At 43.0% G+C, this 22,120-nt stretch overlaps 1 protein-coding gene across 2 annotated transcripts in view; it reads left to right on the forward strand.

The window, feature by feature from the left end:
• The window catches only part of DIAPH1 (diaphanous related formin 1), a 216,837-nt gene extending 195,223 nt beyond the window's left edge, over nucleotides 1-21,614 (forward strand). For both annotated transcript variants that reach the window (XM_040441477.1, XM_040441484.1), the window contains 9 exons: nucleotides 4,283-4,378; nucleotides 6,775-6,869; nucleotides 8,470-8,571; nucleotides 10,255-10,494; nucleotides 12,226-12,355; nucleotides 14,547-14,671; nucleotides 17,652-17,817; nucleotides 18,621-18,756; nucleotides 21,565-21,614. In XM_040441477.1, coding sequence (XP_040297411.1) covers nucleotides 4,283-4,378; nucleotides 6,775-6,869; nucleotides 8,470-8,571; nucleotides 10,255-10,494; nucleotides 12,226-12,355; nucleotides 14,547-14,671; nucleotides 17,652-17,753 — 890 coding nt within the window. In that variant the 3' untranslated portion in view covers nucleotides 17,754-17,817; nucleotides 18,621-18,756; nucleotides 21,565-21,614. The remainder of the gene's footprint in view (nucleotides 1-4,282; nucleotides 4,379-6,774; nucleotides 6,870-8,469; nucleotides 8,572-10,254; nucleotides 10,495-12,225; nucleotides 12,356-14,546; nucleotides 14,672-17,651; nucleotides 17,818-18,620; nucleotides 18,757-21,564) is intronic.
• The last annotated feature ends 506 nt before the right edge of the window (nucleotides 21,615-22,120 follow it).

Consider the following 22,120-nt stretch of genomic DNA (forward strand, 5'->3'; position numbering starts at 1 on the left):
ATTTTTTTTATTATTTATGTATTTTTTTTATATGTTAAATTGGGAAAGGGGGGTGATTCAAACATTTAATATATTGGTGTTTTTTTTTTTTTTTTTTACAACAATTAGACATGGTCTTTTTTGATCCCCTCTCCTATTCACCATAATGGAGATCTATTACGGTGAATAGGATTTTTACACTCTCCATTCAGCGCTATGCCTCGTGCATAGCTCAGTATGGAGAAAGGCATGGCAGGCCTGGATTGCTTCAGCAGCGTCCAGGCTGCCATGGCAACCAATTGGAGCCCCGCGATTTCACTGTGGGGGCTCCGATCGGAAGGAAGATGGAGCCACATCACTTCACAGGTGCAGCAATCAGCCTTGATCGCGGCACCTGAGGGGTTAAATCCTGTCAGTGCGGCTGGATGCCTTTTGTATCATACATCCCCTGGTGCGCAATGACGTGCCTGTACGTCATAATGCGTAAAGGGGTTAGCAATTGGGCACTAGCACCCACTAGTTCTGTGAGCTTGGCTGTGCATTCATTTACCTTAATCCGATTTATCAAAGTGTTTACGCCACAGTAATGATGTAAAAAAGTTGCAAAATATGGTGCATGCCATATTTACACCATCATTTCTGACATTTGAGTAGTCTTGCAAAGCCAGTTGGATTTACTATAACTTCCTCAGACATTGGGGGCATGTCACCTCTTCCTAGAGGTGGGACACGCACCTATCTTTTAATCGGATCCCGCAAAGTTAAGAAGGGCGCACTGCGCATGTGCTGCTGCACTCTATTAATTTTTATGCGAGCACTGAATATACTCTTTAAAATGAATGGAAAGTACACCGCAAAAGAGTTTTCACTGCTCCAGTCACTTCTATGGGTCTGACGGAAATAGCCAAACCAGCACTCAGCTAAATGCAACACTCCAATAGGAATGAATGGAGGGCGGCCTTGCATTAATGGTGCACCCGCGTCAATTTGCGGGCTCCGTTCTAAAGATAGGTGCGAGTCCCAGAGACATATTAGCCTTATGCCCCCAATGTCTGAGGTGAAACAACTTCTTTAACTTGACATGTCTGTTTTAGAGTCTACATGCATTCCCAGTGGTTGGATAGTGATATTGGTAAAACCCAGATGGACCTTCAAAGCAAACTGCATTCATTGATGGCTTACTAAAAAGACATCAGGAGAGGTGGCAGACCTGTCATCGAGCTATGCTGGCTTAATTGGGGACAGGTCTGCTCTATTAGCCAAAGCTGCACAAGGAATATGATGCAATTTTATAATTTGTTAGTCCAGTATGTCCATGAGGAAAGTGCTCCTCCTACATCACAGTGATTGACAGGTTCGCAGGTGAAGGGAGAATTGTTAGGAGCGTTCTCTTCATAAATATACTGGACTTCTAAACTATGGTCCATATTCACTAATGTATCTGCTCCAAAAATCTGTCTAAAAAAATTTGTGCATCTAGGGTTTCTACGCTTTTTTTTCCCACATGTTGGACAAGGCAGTGGGGTGTAACAAAAACTGGTTGGACCTTCATGAGAAAGAGGTGGGCATCTTATGCCCCATTTTGTGCCAAAATTTCAGCACAATTCTAGAATAAAATTCTGACTAAAAGTAAGCCAACCAATAGTTGGTATGGAGTCAGAGAAAAGTGTCTATCCCTGCACCAGATTTATCATCCAGCCTGAGCCCCTGTGATTAATCTGGTGTGGGTCTAAAAAGCCGGTCCAAGCTTACATCATCTCTACCACCTACTGTGGATGGTGTAAGTGGTGTCCGTATCTAACTAAGAGAAGAAACGATTCTTTCCTGTGTGGTGATGTTGTGATGGGACCTCATCCTGAGATTAGACACTTTATCACTCATGCTGGATGTTTCCTACAGCCACCATGTAGGTTTACAGCACAACGGCTTCCTTCTGGAAGTAGTAAATGGAAGTGACTCTTCCTGTTTCCGGCATGGTCTTCAGATAGATATGAATGGCAGCTGTGGAGCATTGTTTCAGCTAGTCCCTGGAGTGTAAGCACATGGCTTCCTGACAGGATGAAGGACATGTGCCAGTGTACATTTCACATCCTACAGAGGATGAGTAACAACTCTTGAGTTCAGTAATAATGTGATATAATGCATTGTATATAAAATATGATGGGACCTCGGCATCCTCGTCTACTGCTCACCTTATTGCTGCTTTTTATGACCATGACAAACATTTATTATATGCTTTCCTCACAGGGACTCAAAGTGTAGGGATAGTTGTGTGGCTGGGTGACTCCCTGGGAACTCAGTGGCTACCACATAGACGCTCGACCCCAACACACAACGAGACCTTTTGGCTCTTAACCAGTGCAATGGGTATAGAACAGGGCTTCCCCTCATTGAATCTTTGTAGGAATGTCTACAGGAAGGTTGAGTATTGGGAATCTGCAGATTTAGTTGCTAGGGAAAGGCCCTTTTTGACTGTGTTACCGTATGTGCCCTCCCTCCCTGTAATGTATACAGTTTTCTTCTGGTATGTTGTGCATTTAGATCAGCCATAAAATACTCACAGGCCCATATAGGGTTTTCCTATGCCATACAAGCCCTGTCACAATGTTTAACATATGTGAATTATTATAATCTATTCTAGATATGGCAGAAAATTCCAGAGATTCCCATAGTAGTCTGGTAGTTTATATATTTATATATATATATATATATATATATATATATATATATATATATATATATATATAATGTTATGGACTAAATTGATCCTGTATTATGCTTGAGACAATCGGGCACATTTATGAAAACTGTCTAAGACCCTGTTCACAATGGGAGGCAACAGTGCACTTCATGCAACAACCGTTTTCAACCACACCAAGAAAGGACAGGTCCACATGGAAACCCCGGCCGCAGTCTGCTAGCAGTTTAGTTCCATTCAATTATACCGTGAGCTGGTCTGCAGCATTCAAATAAAAAAAAATGCACTAGAAGCCAGTGGGGTTTCTGCACCATGGAATACACAGCGGATTTCACCCTGGCAATATCCGCCGTGTGAACTAGCCCTATGAGAAACTGTATTCATTGCCCATAGTAATCAGTCACTACAAAGCACGCAGAGAAATGAAGGTTATACTGTGATTGGATGCTAGCTTTATACATCTCCCCAAACATTTTTCCACTCTCTCCACATTATTATGATGTGCCTTTAAGGCTAGTTTCACACTAGCGCTTAGGATCCAGCAGGCTGTTCTGGCAGGGTACAGCCTGCCGGATCTCTTTGCATTTCAGAACACTCTCCTTGTAGTCTAAACTACACATGGCTATCTCCAGCAGTCCCATGCATAGGCACTACTGCTGCATTCATATAGAGGGCTTGTGGACCCCTGTTCTCATGATCTGTTATGGTCACAGCAATCTATCACTTATCCTGTGGATAGGTGAAAAATGTTGGTTGTGGGTCACCCCCTTCTTAAATGCAGTCTATTGTGTGTGTGTGAGATCGGGTTGAATTTTAACATGTAATTGGATTACCTCAAATGTTGCCCTACTGTTCTATATACTGTATTTCTGATTTAATTAAAGGGCTTTTCTGGGATTTGTATATTGATGACCTGTCCTCAGAATAGGTAATCAGATCACCTCCTGGCACCCCCATGATCAGCTGGTGGAAGAGAAGGCCGCGTGCCGTGCTAGTGCAGCCCTCCCTTCATTGTGTACCTGCTCGCCATCTACATCGCAGTGGTGTGCAGGTGTAATTACCCACTTCTATAGGACAGCTTCTTCCTATTCAAGTGTATACTACAGAGCCGTCCCTCGTAGTTACTACACATGCTCATTACTGCACTGTTGATGGTGAGCAGGTAAACAATGAAGGGAAGGGTTGGACACCCACCCAATCTGATATTGCTGACCTATCTTAAGGACAGGTCATCCGTATTCGAATCCCGGAATACCCCTTTAATGAAAAAGATAGGATATGGTCAGTCACTGAAAAGCATAAAGATTTCTCTTTGCAAAACTGTTGGTAGGTAACATCAGATGGTCCCTTTCACTAGTGAAGAGTATTGAAGTCCATACATATAAGAGCTAGTTATATCCTTTCACAATGTAGCTGAGCCTGTTCTCTATGGGTCATGCCATACAGGTGTGCCCTTTTATATCCCAGATTGAAATGCTTGGGTGTTGGTTTATTGTGCGGTTTGGACGGTTTTGCATAACTTGGACTGAAATTCAATGGAAATGTACAGGATTAAGTTTTCAGGTATCCTGTTATATTAACCCCTTCCTCTTTTTTTTTCTACAGTGAAGAAAGAGCAAGATGCCGATGATACGAAAGCACCACCAAAGAAAAAGGCAAAAGAAATCAAAGTATTGGATTCAAAGACTGCCCAGAATCTGTGTATGTTTCTGTGTATTTAATGCTTTAGACCAGTGTTTCTCAACATTCCTCCACCAAAATTACGTCAAAGTCCTCTTTTCTGTCGTCATAAACAGTTCTGTATATTTAAAGGGGTTATCCAGGAAATGACAAATGATGACCTATCCTCATCATAGGTCATCATTATCACATCGGCGAGGGTCAAAGACTCGACGCCGCCGCACAGGTCAAGCTCCCGGCAGCTTACCATGCACAGCGCTGTACATTGTATAGCTGCCTTGCTTGGTATTGAAGCTCAGCCCTATTCACTTCTAATGGCTCAAGTAGGCCATGTGACCGACGTATGGTGATGTCACACGGCCTAGGAAGAGGCTGCAGAGCTCATGAAGCGCCCGGCCTCTTCAAACATCTGATTGGTGGGGTTCCCGAATGTCGGACCCCCTCCAATCTGATATTGATTACTCCAGGATAACTCCTTTAAAAGAAGTACCCACAAGAAACCTGGCACGTACCACAGGCTTAGAATCTAAGCTCTAGGATTTCTGCCTTGATTTTTCTCTAAGGGAATGTTCAGATGCTGAAGGACCTTTCCATTAAGTATACGGTCACAAATTGGCTTTTGCAACAGTTTCAATCCCTTTTGGAATCCATGGCAAAATCCATGAAAAAAAAATGTAGAGTAGAGGGCATACTTTGGATTTCAAAATCCACAGCATACCTCAAAAACTGTGCATATTATTTTCCTTGACGTGAATGGTGTTTGACAGAATGAATAAACTCTGACAGTAGACAGTTATTTCTCAGGTGGACAAGTTACCGGAGACTTTAGAAGTTTGTTAGACCAATCTAGGAGCCAGAAAATAATTCTGCAGATATTGATGTAAAAACAACCCAGCACACTGGCGACATGCCTCAGAGATTTCTTTTCAGCTGTCTTTTGTTGGAATTTTGGACAGTCTTTAGCTTTTTTCCATGGCATTTTTGCCTCACATTGTTTATTCACTATATTTATCTAATTCCGTGGTTATCAATGTTCAGTTTTCTTAATGAGATATATTATTTTGTTGTTTTCTAACATCAGACAATTCACACTAAATCTATAGACCTTGAAAGATTTGTTACAACCTTGACTGAGGCAGGCATTGTTGACATTTCAGTTTACAAAGAACATACAAGACAATGAAGCAGATGGGGAGGTTCAGTAGAAGATCTTCCAGCTGTTCTCTCCAGCCATCACAATAAAGTTTAGCCAAGTGTGGTTTAGAGTGTCACAACTTCTGTTCAGCCCACAGCTTGTAACTTGCCCAGGCATAGTGTAATAAGGCAATGTAAGAAAGTTTCCACTTAGGCTGGGTCCACAAGGGCGTTGCGGGAAAATGTGCGATTTTTTTGTAAGCGAGTGCAAAGCGTTTTAATGCGTTTTGCACGCGCATGATAAAAATCGGCATGTTTGGTACCTGAACCCGGACTTCTTCACAGAAGTTCGGGTTTGGGTAGATTTTATTATTTTCCCTTATAACATGGTTATAAGGGAAAATTAATAGCATTCTTAATACAGAATGATAAGTAAATTAGGGATGGAGGGGTTAAAAAAAGAAATACATTTTTTTAAACTCCCCTCATCCAGTTATTCGCGCAGTCCAGCTCGTCGGACCATGTGATGAGCGCAGTGACGTCACCAAAGATCCTTTTCCTCCCAGGTCCTCGAAGAAGAAAGACGACGAGCCGGAGTGCGCGAATAACTGGATGAGGGGAGTTAAAAATTTTTATTTCTTTTTTTAACCCCTCCATCCCTAATTTACTTAGCATTCTGTATTAAGAATGCTATTATTTTCCCTTATAACCATGTTATAAGGGAAAATAATAATCTACCCAAACCCGAACTTCTGTGAAGAAGTTCGGGTCTGGGTACCAAACACGCCGATTTTCTCACGTGCGTGCAAAACACATTAAAACTTTTTGCACTTGCGCAGAAAAATTGTGAGGTTTCCCGCAACGCACCCGCATCTTTTCCCGTAATGCCCGTGTGAAAGAGGCCTATAGAGCGTGCTGCGATTTTCACGCAACACACAAGTGATGTGTGAAAATCACCGCTCATCTGTACAGCCCCATTGAAATTAATGGGTCCGGATTCAGTGTGGGTGCAATGCGTTCACCTCACACATTGCACCCGCACGAAATTCCTGCCCGTGTGAAAGGGGCCTTAGTCTAATACATTATGCCCTGTGAACAAACAGGGCACTACGCGCTTCTCCTGAGCTGCTTGTCAGGCACATGTTCTCCCTGCAGGAACTGAAGACTAAACACAACTTGACCATAGATGGTACTTGCTAGTCAAGTGCCTTGAGGTAGTAATAGTTTGCATTCTATTTAACTTTGTGCAGCTACTGCATAATATGTGTTTTTCTCTTGCACAGCAATTTACTTGGGATCATATCGTATGCCCTATGAGGAAATAAAAAATGTCATCCTTGAAGTTAATGAAGAAGTGCTGACAGAATCTTTGGTCTCAGTAAGTGTTTTGCTTTCTTACTTTATTTTAGTTTTTTTCTCATTCTATAAATGTTTGCAATGGCAGTCTTTCTCAAGCCCTCTGTGGGATACATGTATGCTTCAGCACAGTGTAGTGGGACTGTCGGACTAGTGTTGGAACCTGAGGAAAGCAGTAGTGAGAAGTTACACATGACTACTTGTAGAGGAAGAGATGTCAGACCACATGTGGACTGTCACTTGAATGAACTGCTGACACCTTATTGAGGTTTTTGTAGTAAATCACAGCAAGTTTGCTTTTTTTTCCAATTTGCATGTAAACATCTTGAAAGTGTGGGTCTAAAGCTGGCCATACACAGGCAATAACGGTCAGCCGAACGGTCATTCGGCAGATGTCTGTCCCTCCCGAATCCCCTAAATGTTTGACCAAGCGTGTATGTTTTTAATGGGGAAAGAGGCTAAATATTCAGTCTATCATCTGTTGAGGGAGAGTTGAGAGGCGTTGAGTTCGACTGACAATACACTAATGTCCTTGTTCCACACTGACCTCAGGTCAGGCCAAAATACTAACTTTTTATTTCAGGAAAATGTTTTAAGAAAAATAAGTTTAAAAGCAGTGTAATGTGCCCAGCAGCAACATGCCATGTCAGGTTCCCATTAACTCCTAAAGCAAAAATCAGATGTATTTGGACATAGGGTTGTATGGTGACTCAACATAGTCTTGTATCACTACTTTCAGTATGTCCCACTCCCAGGGACAATATCTTGGATGCTATATGATGTTTAATAATTAAAGTAGTTTCTGGCTACTTGTGACCAATGTGTATGTAAGATGACTATATGGCAATTGCTAGTATATCCTTTGTTGATATTCTGTGCCATTTGCAATATTTTATTTACACTCATTAGGGAAATCTTCTGTGTTGTCCGCATAGAGGTCCTGTCCATAAGATGGCTGCAGATGGAGGGTCATGTGACCAGGCAAATCACTTCCAAGTGATGTCTTCTCCATTCAAATACACTACACCTGCACTAATCTTCCAACATTTCACAGGCAGGTTTCAGGTGCAGAGTATTTGAATGGAGGAGACATCACTTGGAGATGATTTGCCCAGTCACGTGACCCTCTATCTTCAGTCATGTTTTGGACAGGACCACTGTGTGTACAGCACAAAAGCCTTGGTAAACAAAGGGACATGCCTATTGAAATATAGAAAATGGTGCAGAATTTCAACAAAAGTTATATTAGTAAGTGCCATATAGACCTCTTACAAACATATTGGTCAACAATAACCAGAAAGTGGCCAATCCCTTTAATAAATACTGGGAGCTCGTTGGTGAATGCATTGTCATTGAATACTCAAGCGGTGATGAACATGTACATCTCTAGAAGATTGTTGCTGTCAAGATGCTTAATTTTCAAGAGTTCAAAATGGCAGCTTTTCTGTTTTGTTCATATGAACCTTTTTATTCTTGATTATTATCCATAGACCCTTGTGTATCTCAGAGACATCTTTGTCACCCAGAGTTCTCCTTTGGGGGCTATGGGCAGCCAGATATCTTTTAGGGTCAATAGGTTATGGGCATAATGTATGTGAGTTTCATGCTATTTTCTTTTGTAGAATCTAATTAAGCAGTTGCCAGATGGTGATCAACTTCAGAGGTTGGCAGAGCTGAAGGATGAATACAATGATTTGGCAGAGCCTGAGCAGTTTGGAGTTGTGGTAAGTGTGTTATTCGTGTTTGGGAGGATTGGTTTTGCAGCATCCATAATCTTATTTCTCCTTCAGTTTTTTTGCTGTGTCAAAGAATAACTTCAAATGTATTTCAGAATAGCTGTCTCATTCAGGGAAAATACACTATAAAGATACATTAAAAATTATGTTCCAAACATCCCAAAAACAGTTGCCCATGCTGCTTGCAGCATTTAGAATCTGTTTTAGGCTCTTTTTGTACCCTCGTAGACACTTGTGATAAGTGTCTAGAATATGGGGCACGGCTTTGTAAAAAATAAATAATAATCCGCCAGATTTATTAGATGCGTTTGGCAAAATAAATTAAGCCAGCCTTTAGCTGGGGTAAAGAAGACTAGAGTAAGAGTAAGATGCATCAACTCCGTCCCAAAATTTCTTCCACAGTGATAAATTTGGGGCACTTTTTGGCCTCTTTTAAGTTTATGTTGTTTAGATACTATACAGCAGTGTTCAGCAACTCCCAGAGTGCTCAATTCACCTTTTATAGGAGTTAGAAGAACAGACAAGCATGTTTGCATGGTGAGAGTTGTAGTTTCACAGCAGCTGGAGTGCTGAAGACTGCTCACCCCTGCACAGCATTAGTATATCTACCTCAATGTTTTTTTGAATCCTTCAGAGTCTGGTTAAAAAAAAATGTATGTTAAAAAACAATGTGTGTTTTGTTTTTTTTACGATGGAACTCTATGGTGATGGATAGGCTTGAGCGAATCGACCTTCAGATCAAAGATCCGAAGTCGATTCGTTCAAATTACTACTGTATTCATATCTGCGTATATTAAAAAAACAATTTAAAACAGCAGTCCGACGTGGGCTTTGGTACTTGCTGGTACCTCGGTACCAAAGCCCACTTCAGATTCCTATTTTAAATAGTTTCTATAATGCCCTCCAATATGTCCAGGCCCCTCACAGAGGTTGTACTTACCTCGCACCCCGGTACCTGCGTCGCTTCTCATACCAGTGCGGCCGCCGCTGCATCTTCGGTGAAGGGGGCAGCCAATAGCAGGCCACGACGGGAACGAGCCTCCCTAGGGTCACCCGCGGTGCTAGGGAGGCTTGTCCCCATCGCAGCCTGCCTTTGGCTGCCCCCGTCGCTGGATGTTTTCATCCGCGGGACAGGGGATGCAGCGGTGGCCATGTTAGTATGACAAGTGACGCAGGTGCCAGGGACAAGGTAAGTACAATCTCTGTGAGGGACCTGGGCATATGGGGGAGCATTATAGAACTTGGATAACCCCTTTTAACGTGTACAATTTTTTCTGCATTAAACGGATGGCAAACACGTGATTTAAACCCAGCCTTACTCCTGCTGAATTGTTGTAGATTACTGGCAGTTATATCTGTCATGTTGCTAACCAAAACCCAGACTACAGAATATATCAGTCTGGGTTTGTGAACGTCACAGTAAGATGTCTCCCCAATTAGAGCCCCCGTGTGTTTATAGCCTATCAGCATGCCAAACCGAGACAGTGTGTGAGGGAGCTTACCCAGCCCAGTTGAGAAATTGTAGTTCCTGTTGTACATTTATTCATACATATACCGGAGGAATAACAGAGGACTGGCACAACATAGAGCTTTAAGAAGAATGCATCGGAAATATTTTATATAGAATGTAAATATATACTGAAACAGACTCTTTTTGCTTCATATTTTTAGATGAGCTCTGTACCCCGCTTAAGACCGCGCCTGAATGCCATCCTGTTTAAGCTAGTCTTCAGTGAACATGTTGAAAACATCAAGCCAGACATTGTGTCAGTCACTGCTGCATGTGAAGAGGTGAAAAAGAGCAAAAGCTTTGCCAGCCTATTAGAAATCACACTGCTTGTGGGCAATTTTATGAACGCTGGATCCAGGAATGCTGGGGCTTTTGGATTTGACATTGGCTTCCTCTGCAAGGTAAGGAAATTCCACAGAGTATCAAAATATATTGTGTGATGAAGGTGATCCTCCATCAGCGGCCGTGGCACGAAGGTCAGGGGACCTGTGTATAAAGATGAATTCTTCATATTAAACTATTGGACATCAGTGTCGGTAGTGTAATAATGCTTATTACTGTTCCCAGCACATGTGCAGCTAGTAATGTAAACTGGTGAACCCCTTTAAAGGGCCTGTGCCATAATAAGAACCAGGGCCGCTGATAGAAATCATGGGGCCCCGTACAGCATACATGACGGGGCCCCCTTCAGCTCCACCCCCTGATCCTCCTTCAGCCACACCCCTGGCCCCGCCCTTGGCCCCTCCCCAGACGCCGCCTTGAAACAACATGCAGATTTGTCTACAAGTGATATTTATGGCGCTGGGGGGTCGTCTGTGAATGGCGCTGTTATGGAGGGGATCTGTGAATGGCACTGTTATGGAGGGGATCTGTGAATGGCACTTTTATGGAGGGGATCTGTGGATGGCACTGTTATGGAGGGGATCTGTGGATGGCACTATTCAGGGGGGATCTGTGGATGGCACTGTTATAGAGGGGGATCTGTGGATGACACATACCGTATATAGCATCTTATGCTATGTGTCATCCACAGATACCCCTCCATAACAGTGCCATTCACAGATACCCTCCATAACAGTGCCATCCACAGATCCCCCCCATAACAGTGTCATCCACAGATCCCCCCATAACAGTGTCATCCACAGATCCCCCCATAACAGTGTCATCCACAGATCCCCCCCATAACAGTGTCATCCACAGATCCCCCCCATAACAGTGTCATCCACAGATCCCCCTCCATAATGGTGCCATCCACAGATCCCCCCCATAAGTGTCATCCACAGACCCCCCGGCCCCCCCCATAAGTGTCATCCACATGACAGACCCCCCCCCATAACAGTGCCATCCACGGATCCCCCGCCCTCCCTATAACAGTGCTGTCATGACGTCATCCATATAGATCCCCCCCCGCCACTCACAGTAGTATACATTAATAAATCGGTGCAGCCGTGCAGGCTGCAGACAGTAACTTTAATTTTAGCACAGGCACAGCGCTCATCTCTTTACTAAAATACTACCTTACATTCAGCTCCTGCCTCCTCCCTCCACCCTCCAGCCTCCAGTAACAAGTGCGGGCAGCAGCGCTCACTCACTGACGTCACGCGCCTGCGCCGCCTAGTGGGAGGAGCAGGCGTGTGACGTCAGTGAGTGAGCGCCGCCCCCACACTGCCTGCTGTTACTAGAGCCAGCCCACTGACAGCAAAAAAATTAAAATGGCTCGGGAGTCGGCAGCCCGGGCCCCCCTGCCAGCCGGGCCCGGTACAACTGGGCCAGCTGTACTGGCCTATCAGCGGCCCTGATAAGAACCCCTGTCCGTAAGCCCTATAAGGGCGTATGAATGTAATGAGGAGGCTGTCTATCATTCACAACTTCCTTCTGTTTGCCGAGTGGAAAGCTGCGAGCATTGCCTGGACAGCCATTCATCTGACCGTCTGGCTTTGCTTCTCTGCCAAAATTGGATCTTGGCAGGGGGTCTCTGGGGCTGGACCAACTCAATCATGGGAGCTCACGTTAAAGGGGATGTATAATGAAGAAACCCCTTTAAAATGTAAACCCACTGAGCATTCAGAGGATAAGATATTAAACAATCGTGCTGACTGTTCTCTTGGATTTCTTCTTCTTTTCTTTTAAAGCTTAAAGATACCAAGTCCGCTGACCAGAAGACTACATTGTTGCATTTTCTTGCTGAGATCTGTGAACAGGACTATCCTGATGCTTTACAGTTCCCTGATGAGATGGTCCATGTAGAAAAAGCCAGTAGAGGTAATCCTAGAGAAAAGGCTTCCCCATCCGTGGCGCCTCCTAATACTATCGTAAATCAGTGTATGGCTGGCACAATTCATAACCTGATGACATCTGTGCTGTGGAAACGCCAGCTACCTACAATGTAGAAAGCGGGCAGGAACTGTGAATAATACCTAGCACTTGCAGTATATGTTACAATGTTCCTATTTCTGCATAATTTTTAGGCTATGTTCACATCAGCATTATCGTTTCTGTATTTTTGTTAAGGTGGGAGGAACTGAAAAGCAGAAAAAACTCGACTGACAAGATATTTGTTGTTGTATAAAAAATCTTTATTTTGTTAATACCTTTATTGAAAATCAATAAAAAACGATTTTGATTAAAAAAAAGCAGAAAAAACTGAACTATTTAATCTCCATGTGATTAAATGGGTTATTTTGAGCATCAGTTTGTCATTGTCTTCAGGTCTCCATTATTTTTGATGAAAGAAAAAGTCCGGCCTGTTGTACTTTTCCTCATGTCAAAATTAAAGAGAACATGTCAACTGTCACTAAAGACAACATACTGTAGTGACAGACCCCCTGATTTCAGCGGTCCGTCACTGCTGGCATGATTTTCAGTTCTTTTATAGTACTGATTTGCCGAAACCTAGCCTCGCTAGAGAGAAGAGTCCGATGCTGCTCGCTGCCCCCACCTCCAGACAATGGTTTCCAGGTCTCTTTCCTATGCATGACAGGGATGAGATGGGGGCAGCCAGCAGCATTGGACTCCTCTCTCTAGCAGCGCTAGGTTTTGGTGAATCGGTACTACTAATTGGCATGATGGCATTGACAGACCGCTGAAATCAGGGGGTCTGATACTACACTATGAGGGCAACGTAGTGCAGCTGACAAGTTCCCTGAAACTGATGGAACTGAGCACATTTATTTTTCAGTTCCTCTGACAGAACAGCAGTGCTGGAAACACAAGGCTGATGTGAAGTTTGCCTTTGAGTCGCTCTGTAATTTCTCTTTAAGCTGCATCTCTGGTACACTTTGTTCTGTGATATAAGAACAGTCAGGAAGCTTACAAGGTCTTCTACGATGAATACTTTGGGAACTGATAGACATGTTGTGATAAGAAAACTAATTCAGTATAAAGCTCAATTTTGGTAAATTTAGTTTCAGAATTCTTTGTTTCCTTTTTAAATGGTAATTTTTGTTTCTTTTTTTTGTGAATGGGGCCGGAACAGACTTCCGGCGGCACACATGGGCTAGCGTTGGTACGGATCCAGCAGGCTGTTCCCCTGCCGGACCCTGCTAGCGCAAGTATGAAAGTAGCCTTAACTCATTCCCTACACCTAAATTTACAGCAGTTTGCAGGGGGCAAGTAATATTCCCCTGACCCTAACCTACAGTATCAGACATTTATGGTATATCCTATCAATATGCCATAAATAACCAGATAGGAGTATCCCTTTAAGTGCACTTAAGCCACTCTGTGCACCCTTACTTCCCTGTTACCTCTGCCAATCACTGTGTAAGGTGACTATGCAGGAACCTGGACCTGTCAATCAAGAAGTAGGGGGGATTGTCTAGCAGAGGAAGCAGCAGGAGGAGCAGAGGAAGCAGGAGGAGCAGTGGTGCAGAGTGGCTTTGGCCTGCCCTCTATGTATTTAACTACTCATTTGCATATTGATAGGTCCTTTTTCTTAAGAATGAGGCGTGGCTCGCTAAGTGAAAGGTGTCATTATATTCAGCTGAGCTAGCCCTACAAGGCACTGAGCCTCGTATAACAGTGAATTTCCTGGTGGCAGATTCCCTTTAATATCCACTCAAATTTTAAATAATAAAAAAGTTTGTGTGTCCAGCAAAAAAGAAAAATGTTTCAAGGTAGACTGAGAAACAAAAAAGAAATTCGGAAAGTGTGAGTAGAGCTTTCCAAAAGGTGAAATTTAGCTGTGGCCATGAGTATAGATGACCACCACCCAGCCAGCCCATGAAAGCAGGAGCACAATGACTGTGACGGACCGGTCAGGATAGGGTTAGAATTGCTTCATCCTTTCATCCTCCCTTGTGCTGAAGGAAGGTTTCAGGGTTTGTATGGTAGATGGAGTCTGCAGTAGCTTTGATGATGTGGCCAACGGGACAATTTGTGTTTTGTTGGCAAGCTGACCTGTAACCGCACAGATAATTCACTGTCTGACAGTTCCTATCATTTGCCATTTCAGTGTCAGCCGAAACACTGCAGAAGAACTTGGATCAAATGAAAAAACAAATCTCTGATCTTCAGCGAGACATTGAAACCTTCCCTCCTTCAAACAACGAGAAGGATAAGTTTGTGGAGAAAATGACTATATCCTTTTTCCACTTTTAACCACAATTGACTACATGTTTTGGACAGAGTTATGAACATTGGGTAGTTGTACTATTTAAGTACAACATACGGTACTAGTCTTCACATCAGAAATACAAGGTAACCTCCAGGGTGGATCTGATTTTGTCCAGAAACAAAGCATGTGGTACTGCAGTCCAAGCCCTATGTACCTGATATTGTACGGGGAGGAAGATGACCGATGTCATTTGCAGCTTCATCCATCCCTTACACACATACAGAACTAGAAACAAAACGTTTCATACTGCCCCCCACTTCAGAGAGTGTTGGGGCCTGGTATCATTTTAAGTTTAGCTTCTGTTCTTTCACCTAAGCTCCAGGCCTTATGCCTTATTCACACTGTCAGTGTTTGGTCAGCGATTTTCATCAGGGATTGTGAGCCAAAACCAGATGTGGGTCAAAAACACAGAACTTCCCATTATACCTTATCTCTTTGTAGGATCTACACTGGTATTTTCTTACAATCTCTGCTTGAAATCACTGCGTGGACATGTGAATAAGTCCTTCTAGTTGGGCGAAGTAGGTGTGATGTAAGTCCATGGCAGTGAAAGGGTTAAGTATCCTAACTAATTTCCATCCATGTTGCAATGACATTACCAACAATAATGGGGGATGATATAATGTGAAGCATGTTCTCAGTATTTAGTACAGCGTTCAGCAACTTTCGGCACTTCAGCTGCTGGAAAACTACACTTTCCAGCATACAAACATGCTCTGCTGTTCTTCTAACTCCCACGGAAGGGAATGAAGCCTTCTGGGAGTTGTAGTTTCACAGCTGCTGGAGTGCCGAAGGTTGCTGATCCCTGATTTAGTACAATGAAGAGTAGAAGTATTATCATGAGGTACTGCGGTTTATATTTTCCGCCTCTTCTGCTGTCACAAGCAGGCAACTGGTGATACTAATCCTTGTTTAAACCACTAAGTATATAGTGGATTGCAAAAGTTTGGGCACCCATTCTTAAAATTTCTGTTACTGTGAACAGTTAACCAAGTTGAAGATGAATTGATCTCAAAAAGGCATAAAGTTAAAGATGACACATTCCCTTTTGTATTTTAAGCAAAAGCGTTTTTTTGTTTTTTTTCCCCCCACCTTTTACATTTTCAAAATAGCAAGAAAGGAAAAGGACCCAAAGCAAAATTTTCGACACTCTGCATGCTTAGTACCTTTAGCAAGTATCGCAGCTTGTAAACGCTTTTTGTAGCTAGCCAAGAGTCTTTCGGTTCTTGTTTGAGGGAATTTCCTTCATTCTTCCTTGCAAAAGTCTTCCAGTTCTGTGAGATTCCTGGGCCATCTTACACGCATTGCTCTTTTAAGGTATATCAACAGATTTTCAGTGATGTTCAGATCAGGGGACCGTGAGGGCCATGGTAAAACCTACAGCTTGTGCCTTTTGAGGTAGTCTATTGTGGATTTTGAGGTGTGTTTAGGATCATTATCCATTTGAATAAGCCATCTGCTTTTCAACTTCAGCTTTTTACAGTTGGTGTTATGTTTGCTTCCAGAATTTGCTGGAACTTCATTGAATCCATTCTTCCCTCTACCTGTGAAATGTTCCCTGTGTCATTGGCTGCAACACAACTCCAACCCCCATGATTGATCCACCCCCATGCTTAATTGTTGAAGTGTTCTTGTCATGAAATTCTGTGCCCTTTTTTTCTCTCCAAACATACCTTTGCTCATTGTGGCCAAAGGGTTCTAGTTTAACCTCATCGGTCCACAGGACTTGTTTCCAAAATGCATCAGGCTTGTTTTGCAAACTTCTGCCGCTGAATTTTGTGGTGAGGACGCAGGAGAGGTTTTATTCTGATGACCCTTTCATGTAGGCTATACTTGTGCAGGTGTCGCTGTACAGTAAAACAATGTACCACAACTCCAGAGCCTGCTAAATCTTCCTGAAGTCCTTTTGCGGGGGTTCTGATTTGCCTTTTTAGCAATCCTACGAGCAGCTTTCTCTTAAATTGAACTTGGTCCTCCAGACCTTCTTTTGAACTCCACTGTTCCTGTTAACTGCCACTTCTTAATTACATTTCAAACTGAGGAAATGGCAACCTGAAAACGCTTTGCTATCATCTTATAATCTTCTCCTGCTTTGTGGGCCTCAACAATTTTCATTTTCAGAGTGTTAGGCAGTTGCTTAGGAGAACCTATGGCTGCTGTTTTTGGGACAAGGTTAGGGACGTCTGGGCATTTATAATGGTTTGAAATTTGCATAATCTGGTCTTTCCTAACTATGATTGTGAACAAGCTTTAACCCGAAGGTCTGTTTCACACGAGCGGATGCCGTGCGTGACATCCGCTCCGTGAATGACAGCCAAGACCCGATGCAGACTGCAGAAGCACGGAGCATTAACATGATTGATAATGCTCCGTGCCTCTCTGTGATCTCTTTACTACGAAATCACAGTGAGATAAAGTTGTCACTGTGATTTCGTAGTAAAGAGATCACAGAGAGGCACGGAGCATTATCAGTCATGTTACTGCTCCGTGCTTCTGCAGTCTGCATCGGGTCTTGGCTGTCATTCACGGAGCGGATGTCACGCACCGCATCCGCTCGTGTGAAACAGCCCTAACAGGCTATTTAAGGTCTGAAATCTTGGTCAAAGTTGTTTGACTGCTCAGATCTTGTTGGGTTCCCATAATTTTTCAAAGTACTTCTTTGCTTTTTTTCACTCTAAAATTCTACAAAAACAAAATAATACACTGATATTGCTTCTAATATCACCTTCAACTTGCTTAACTGTACAGTAACGATTATTGTGACTAGGGTGCTCAAACTTTTACATGCCACTGTATGTATATTGACATCTGTGACACATTCCCACATTCCGTTACCTTTTTTTTATTTTTCATTCAGGTGAGCTACATGTGTATGATTTCCTGTGAAAATACATGTGAACCGTATGTAATGTCTTCTTGTATTCCTTAACTGATTCCTTTTACATATTTGTCAAAGAAGCCCAAGAGCAGTATACAAAGTTATGCATGATGCACGACAACATGGTTTCCTCGTTTGAAGAGTTAGGGGGGGTACTTTGTGTTTGACCCCAAGAAGGTCACAATTGAGGAGTTCTTCCTAGATATGCACAACTTCCGAAACATGTTTATGGTAAGGTTTAAATGCCAATTGTCTACTTTATTTGCTTAAAGGGTCACTTACTTTTCACAAAACTTTTGATATGTCATGGAGACATATCAATAGTTGTAAGGGTAGGGGTCTGAGCACTGGGACCCTCACCAATCTCTAGAATGAGGGCAGAGAAGCGTGCACTCGTAGTACTCTCTCTATTCTCTGCTCAAGACCGGCTCCATAGAAGTCTTTGGGCACATCTCAATTCTGTTCTCAGGAGCTAGTAGAGGGCGCAATATGTGTGCGCCGCTTTCTGCTTGTTCTAAAGGCCACAACTTTTAATATGCCTCTGACATATTAAAAGTTTTGTGAAAAATGAGTGACCCTTTAAAAGAAAATGGATGGTAGGGCAGCCTCCCCATGTTATATCCATACCTGTTACCATAACTGTTAAAAACAGATCCTGTAATATTGAGAAAATCGTCTTTTAATCCATATGCAAATTAGCTCTCAAGTGCATCAGTGCCCCATAACTCCTGCCCTTTCCCCTCCCAGTACGCCCCTATCTTGCTTCCCCCACATCATCACCCATGGTCCTAGTTATGGGTATAATATGTGGAGGCAGCCCTACCAGACATTGTGCACAGTTAGTGAATTTGAAATTAGAAACTAATTACTGTCCTCATTAAAATTCTGCCCTGGTCCTGCACCTCTCATCCCTGTTGGGCCTGTTCATGAACCAGGTCTCAGTGATGTTGAACTCATAATAACGTCTTGTGTCCCTGTGACCTGCGGAGGGTGCCATGGCCATTGTATTATGTTTTTGTTTTTTTGCCATATAGCAAGCTGTCAAAGACAATCAGAAAAAACGTGAAGCTGAAGAGAAACTCAAGCGAGCCAAACTGGCCAAAGAAAAGGCAGAGAAAGAGAAACTGGAGAAACAACAGAAGAAAAATCAGTTAATAGACATGACTGCAGGTAAGCATGGTCTCTGGCAGGACCTACCTGGTACACTGCAGGCATCTTTACACTTGCACATGGTGACCATTCTTATCGCCTGCCAAAATAAATGAACCTAAACTCATGATTAGAACAGGCAAGTGACTTGGAGCTGTTAGGTGAAAAAACCCAAAAGGTACAATACTTTGGGAGCTGTCATACTTGGGAATATACAGTACTATACCCAGAGGCTGCAGATACGGGCAGGAATACTTTTGTTAGTATGTATTAGATATGTTCATAGGGATCTATGTATGAAACCCATCCTTATCCATAAGCATATGTGTAAGTCCATAGTCCACGCCACTCTTCGCATCCCCGTAGGTCAGCACCACATTATAGCAGAGGACATGAGGTGTTTGGAGTACTTCATGTGCACGGTTACTTGAGACTTGTTTGTATAAACCTCACAACCCCTATAAGAATGTTTTCTTTAGAGGTTTTTTAGCCGAATTCTTCTTCAAGCAGGAAGTGTAAAAGGTCCTGTGACCTGATCTCCTGGAGAGCGTTCTTGCCTGGTTTCCATTACACATTCACTGTAATTAGTCACATCTTTTTAGAGACCAATCTGAATCCTCTGCATATCCTCCATACATCAGGCGCAGAACACTGTGTATATTTCTTATCGTACAGTGTGCGATGGAATATTAGAACTGGCACACAGTGTAAATGCTAAGTACGCAATGCTGGGACATCTCACTATATTGCTGTGAACATCTTAGGACTGAAACTTGGAGCCAAGGGTAGGCTGAGGATCACTTCATTGCAGCAGATATTTCCACTTCTCAGAAGAATGCATTCATGAGGCGGAGGTTTCCTGTGGCGCTGCTCTGTAATGAAGGCCAGATGCTGTTTCCAGAGCGGGAGCCCTGTTGAAACCAATAGAACACAATGATTTTAATATTCCATAAGTCCAGGCTGTGGTGTCCACATCTAGACTAGACAAACACATGGACACACTGCTTGTCTCATATCATTACTCATGTCCCCCAGAGCTCCTCTTTGCTCCTCCATCGGATACAGAAGGATCAGGAGCAGAATTATTCCATAAATACACTTTACGGTTTTCAAGATCTCTGCTGCTATTCGTCAATATCGTCAAATGACCAGGACAGATTTTTATCCCCTTGAAATAAGCGATACCTACTGAATGACAGCAGGCACATGCTTCCAATCTGATAGATACGGAAAGTATATTGGAAAAGTGTATAATGTCTCATTATACAAAGAAATCAATGTATGTACAAAGCATTTCCATTGCATTTCTGTTCTAAATCGGTGCAATATAGGCAGGAATAAAACCGTGACCGTGCAGAAATGAGGTTACTGTTAGTGTCTAATATATTCCAGCTTGTGTACCGTATGCCATGTCATACCTGGTGTTGAGTACTAGATGCACACAGGTAACATGGCCTGACCTGCAAAGGTTAATACCTGTATTACTGTAACTTATTACAGTCTTCTATTGTAATGTAGGTCAATGTATATGCCGGCATTCTACCACCAGATGGCGACATTGGCAGTTATTTCTCTCTGCAGTCTGTGTGCCAATGACAGATGTTCTAATATACGTTTATAGATTCAGGTTTCACATGTTGCTATGGAGATAGCGAGGCAAGGACACTGATTATTTCAGGGTTAACTGTTGATTTCGTGGAACACGACCTTCAGTTAGAGAATTCCCATCCGCTGAATGACTTGGCCCTATTAGAGCGGTCTATAAATACAAAGAGGGAGGATGAAGAAAGCACGAGATTCTGTAGATTGCAGAAGGAGCGGTGCCTCGTACATCAAGTATTCTACCGTTGTAATATGTAAATGAATTGCAATCCACGAGTGCTTTAGGAAATTGCCTTTGTGTGATTGTCCAGCAGATGGAGCATGGACCTAGAGATTGTTTTTGATCCAGTGTAACCTTTCACCCTCCCCTCCCCCTTCCCTGGGCTTGTGCAATGCAGGCAGAGGGGAGGATAATTCTGCACTGCGGTGGAGGCCATGTTATCGCCCCCTCCTCCGGCTCTGGGCAGCCCTCCAGAGTGTGGGATTTCTTCCTTTTATACAGCTGATTCATGAAGCTCTGTGTGTAAGAGGCACGTGCTGACCATCACAGGGGGAAACTGAGGATCCATGCAAATCAGAAACCTCCGTAATGTTCACTGTGTGGAGTGTGGATGGGACTGCACCTTCTGCTTTATGTCACTGACCCAGATGTGTGTTGGTGCATTCAGCCTTCTGCTCTGTTTGGAAGGGCATGAGAGCAGAGTGCATATACACGTGTATTCATGCGTGCCCTCATTTCCCTCTAGGCCTATACAACATCTTGGCAACCACATCATTTAGTAGAATGCCAGCTTTCATGCATCCAAGTATAACATGCTAAATGGGGGTCATTCTTACATATGATGAAAAATCACCCAACATTAGCAGGTTCACACAAAAAGGCATGACATAAAGGTGCTCTGCAGACACTATGTGCCTCCTACAACCAATATCCTGAGACTAGAAAACCGCTCCCGCTGTCAATCCCACCTACAAATCATAGTTTCTTCATAAATGTGGACATTGGTTTTAGCATATTGGCTGGGAGCTGGCATTTCTTAGGGAATTCCCAGTTTCTCCAATTATATGATCTGTAGTCAATAGATTATGATCATGTGTTTATTTCAATGGCACTTGGCTGGGTTTCTACTGGTCTGTTTGCAGAATTGAGGTCAGTGTGGTCCACATTAACAGTAATCTATGGAATTATTCATTTTTCTCATGTATTTTTTTATTTGTTTTTTGCAGAGGGTGATGAGACTGGTGTGATGGACAGTTTGCTAGAAGCCCTGCAGTCCGGAGCCGCCTTCAGAAGAAAGCGAGGTCCACGCCAAGGTACAACAAGGCTTTGCTGTCTGCTTCATTATGAAATAGCTCATGAAACGGATAGCATTTTTATTATGTGGATGCCTATTGTGGAGCACATAATTTAAGTATCCTGTCTGCTTGTAAATTCTACCTGAAAAGGGATATTTGTAAGGGTTATGGCCCTTTTACACTGGTCAAAGATCAAGACATTAATGGGGAATGAATGTTTGTATGAAAGCTCATTCCCTATAATTGGCCTATGCAAGTATGCTGCATATGACCCAGCAGAAAAAAGCGCCCCTAAAATCCTTTTTTGTCAGAAGAACATCAGAAAAGGACTGTGCTCTTGAGAAATGCTAACCGGACGGATGATCCTAATGAAGGTGGATTTATGATATTCGGGCAGATTATCGGGAACGAATGTTACTGCTACACTGGTTCCCAACACCCATGTAAAGGTGCAGCCAATCACCTGATTAACAAGTGAAACGTTTCG

Source organism: Bufo bufo, chromosome 1, assembly GCF_905171765.1.
Source record: "Bufo bufo chromosome 1, aBufBuf1.1, whole genome shotgun sequence".
Lineage (NCBI taxonomy): Eukaryota > Metazoa > Chordata > Amphibia > Anura > Bufonidae > Bufo > Bufo bufo.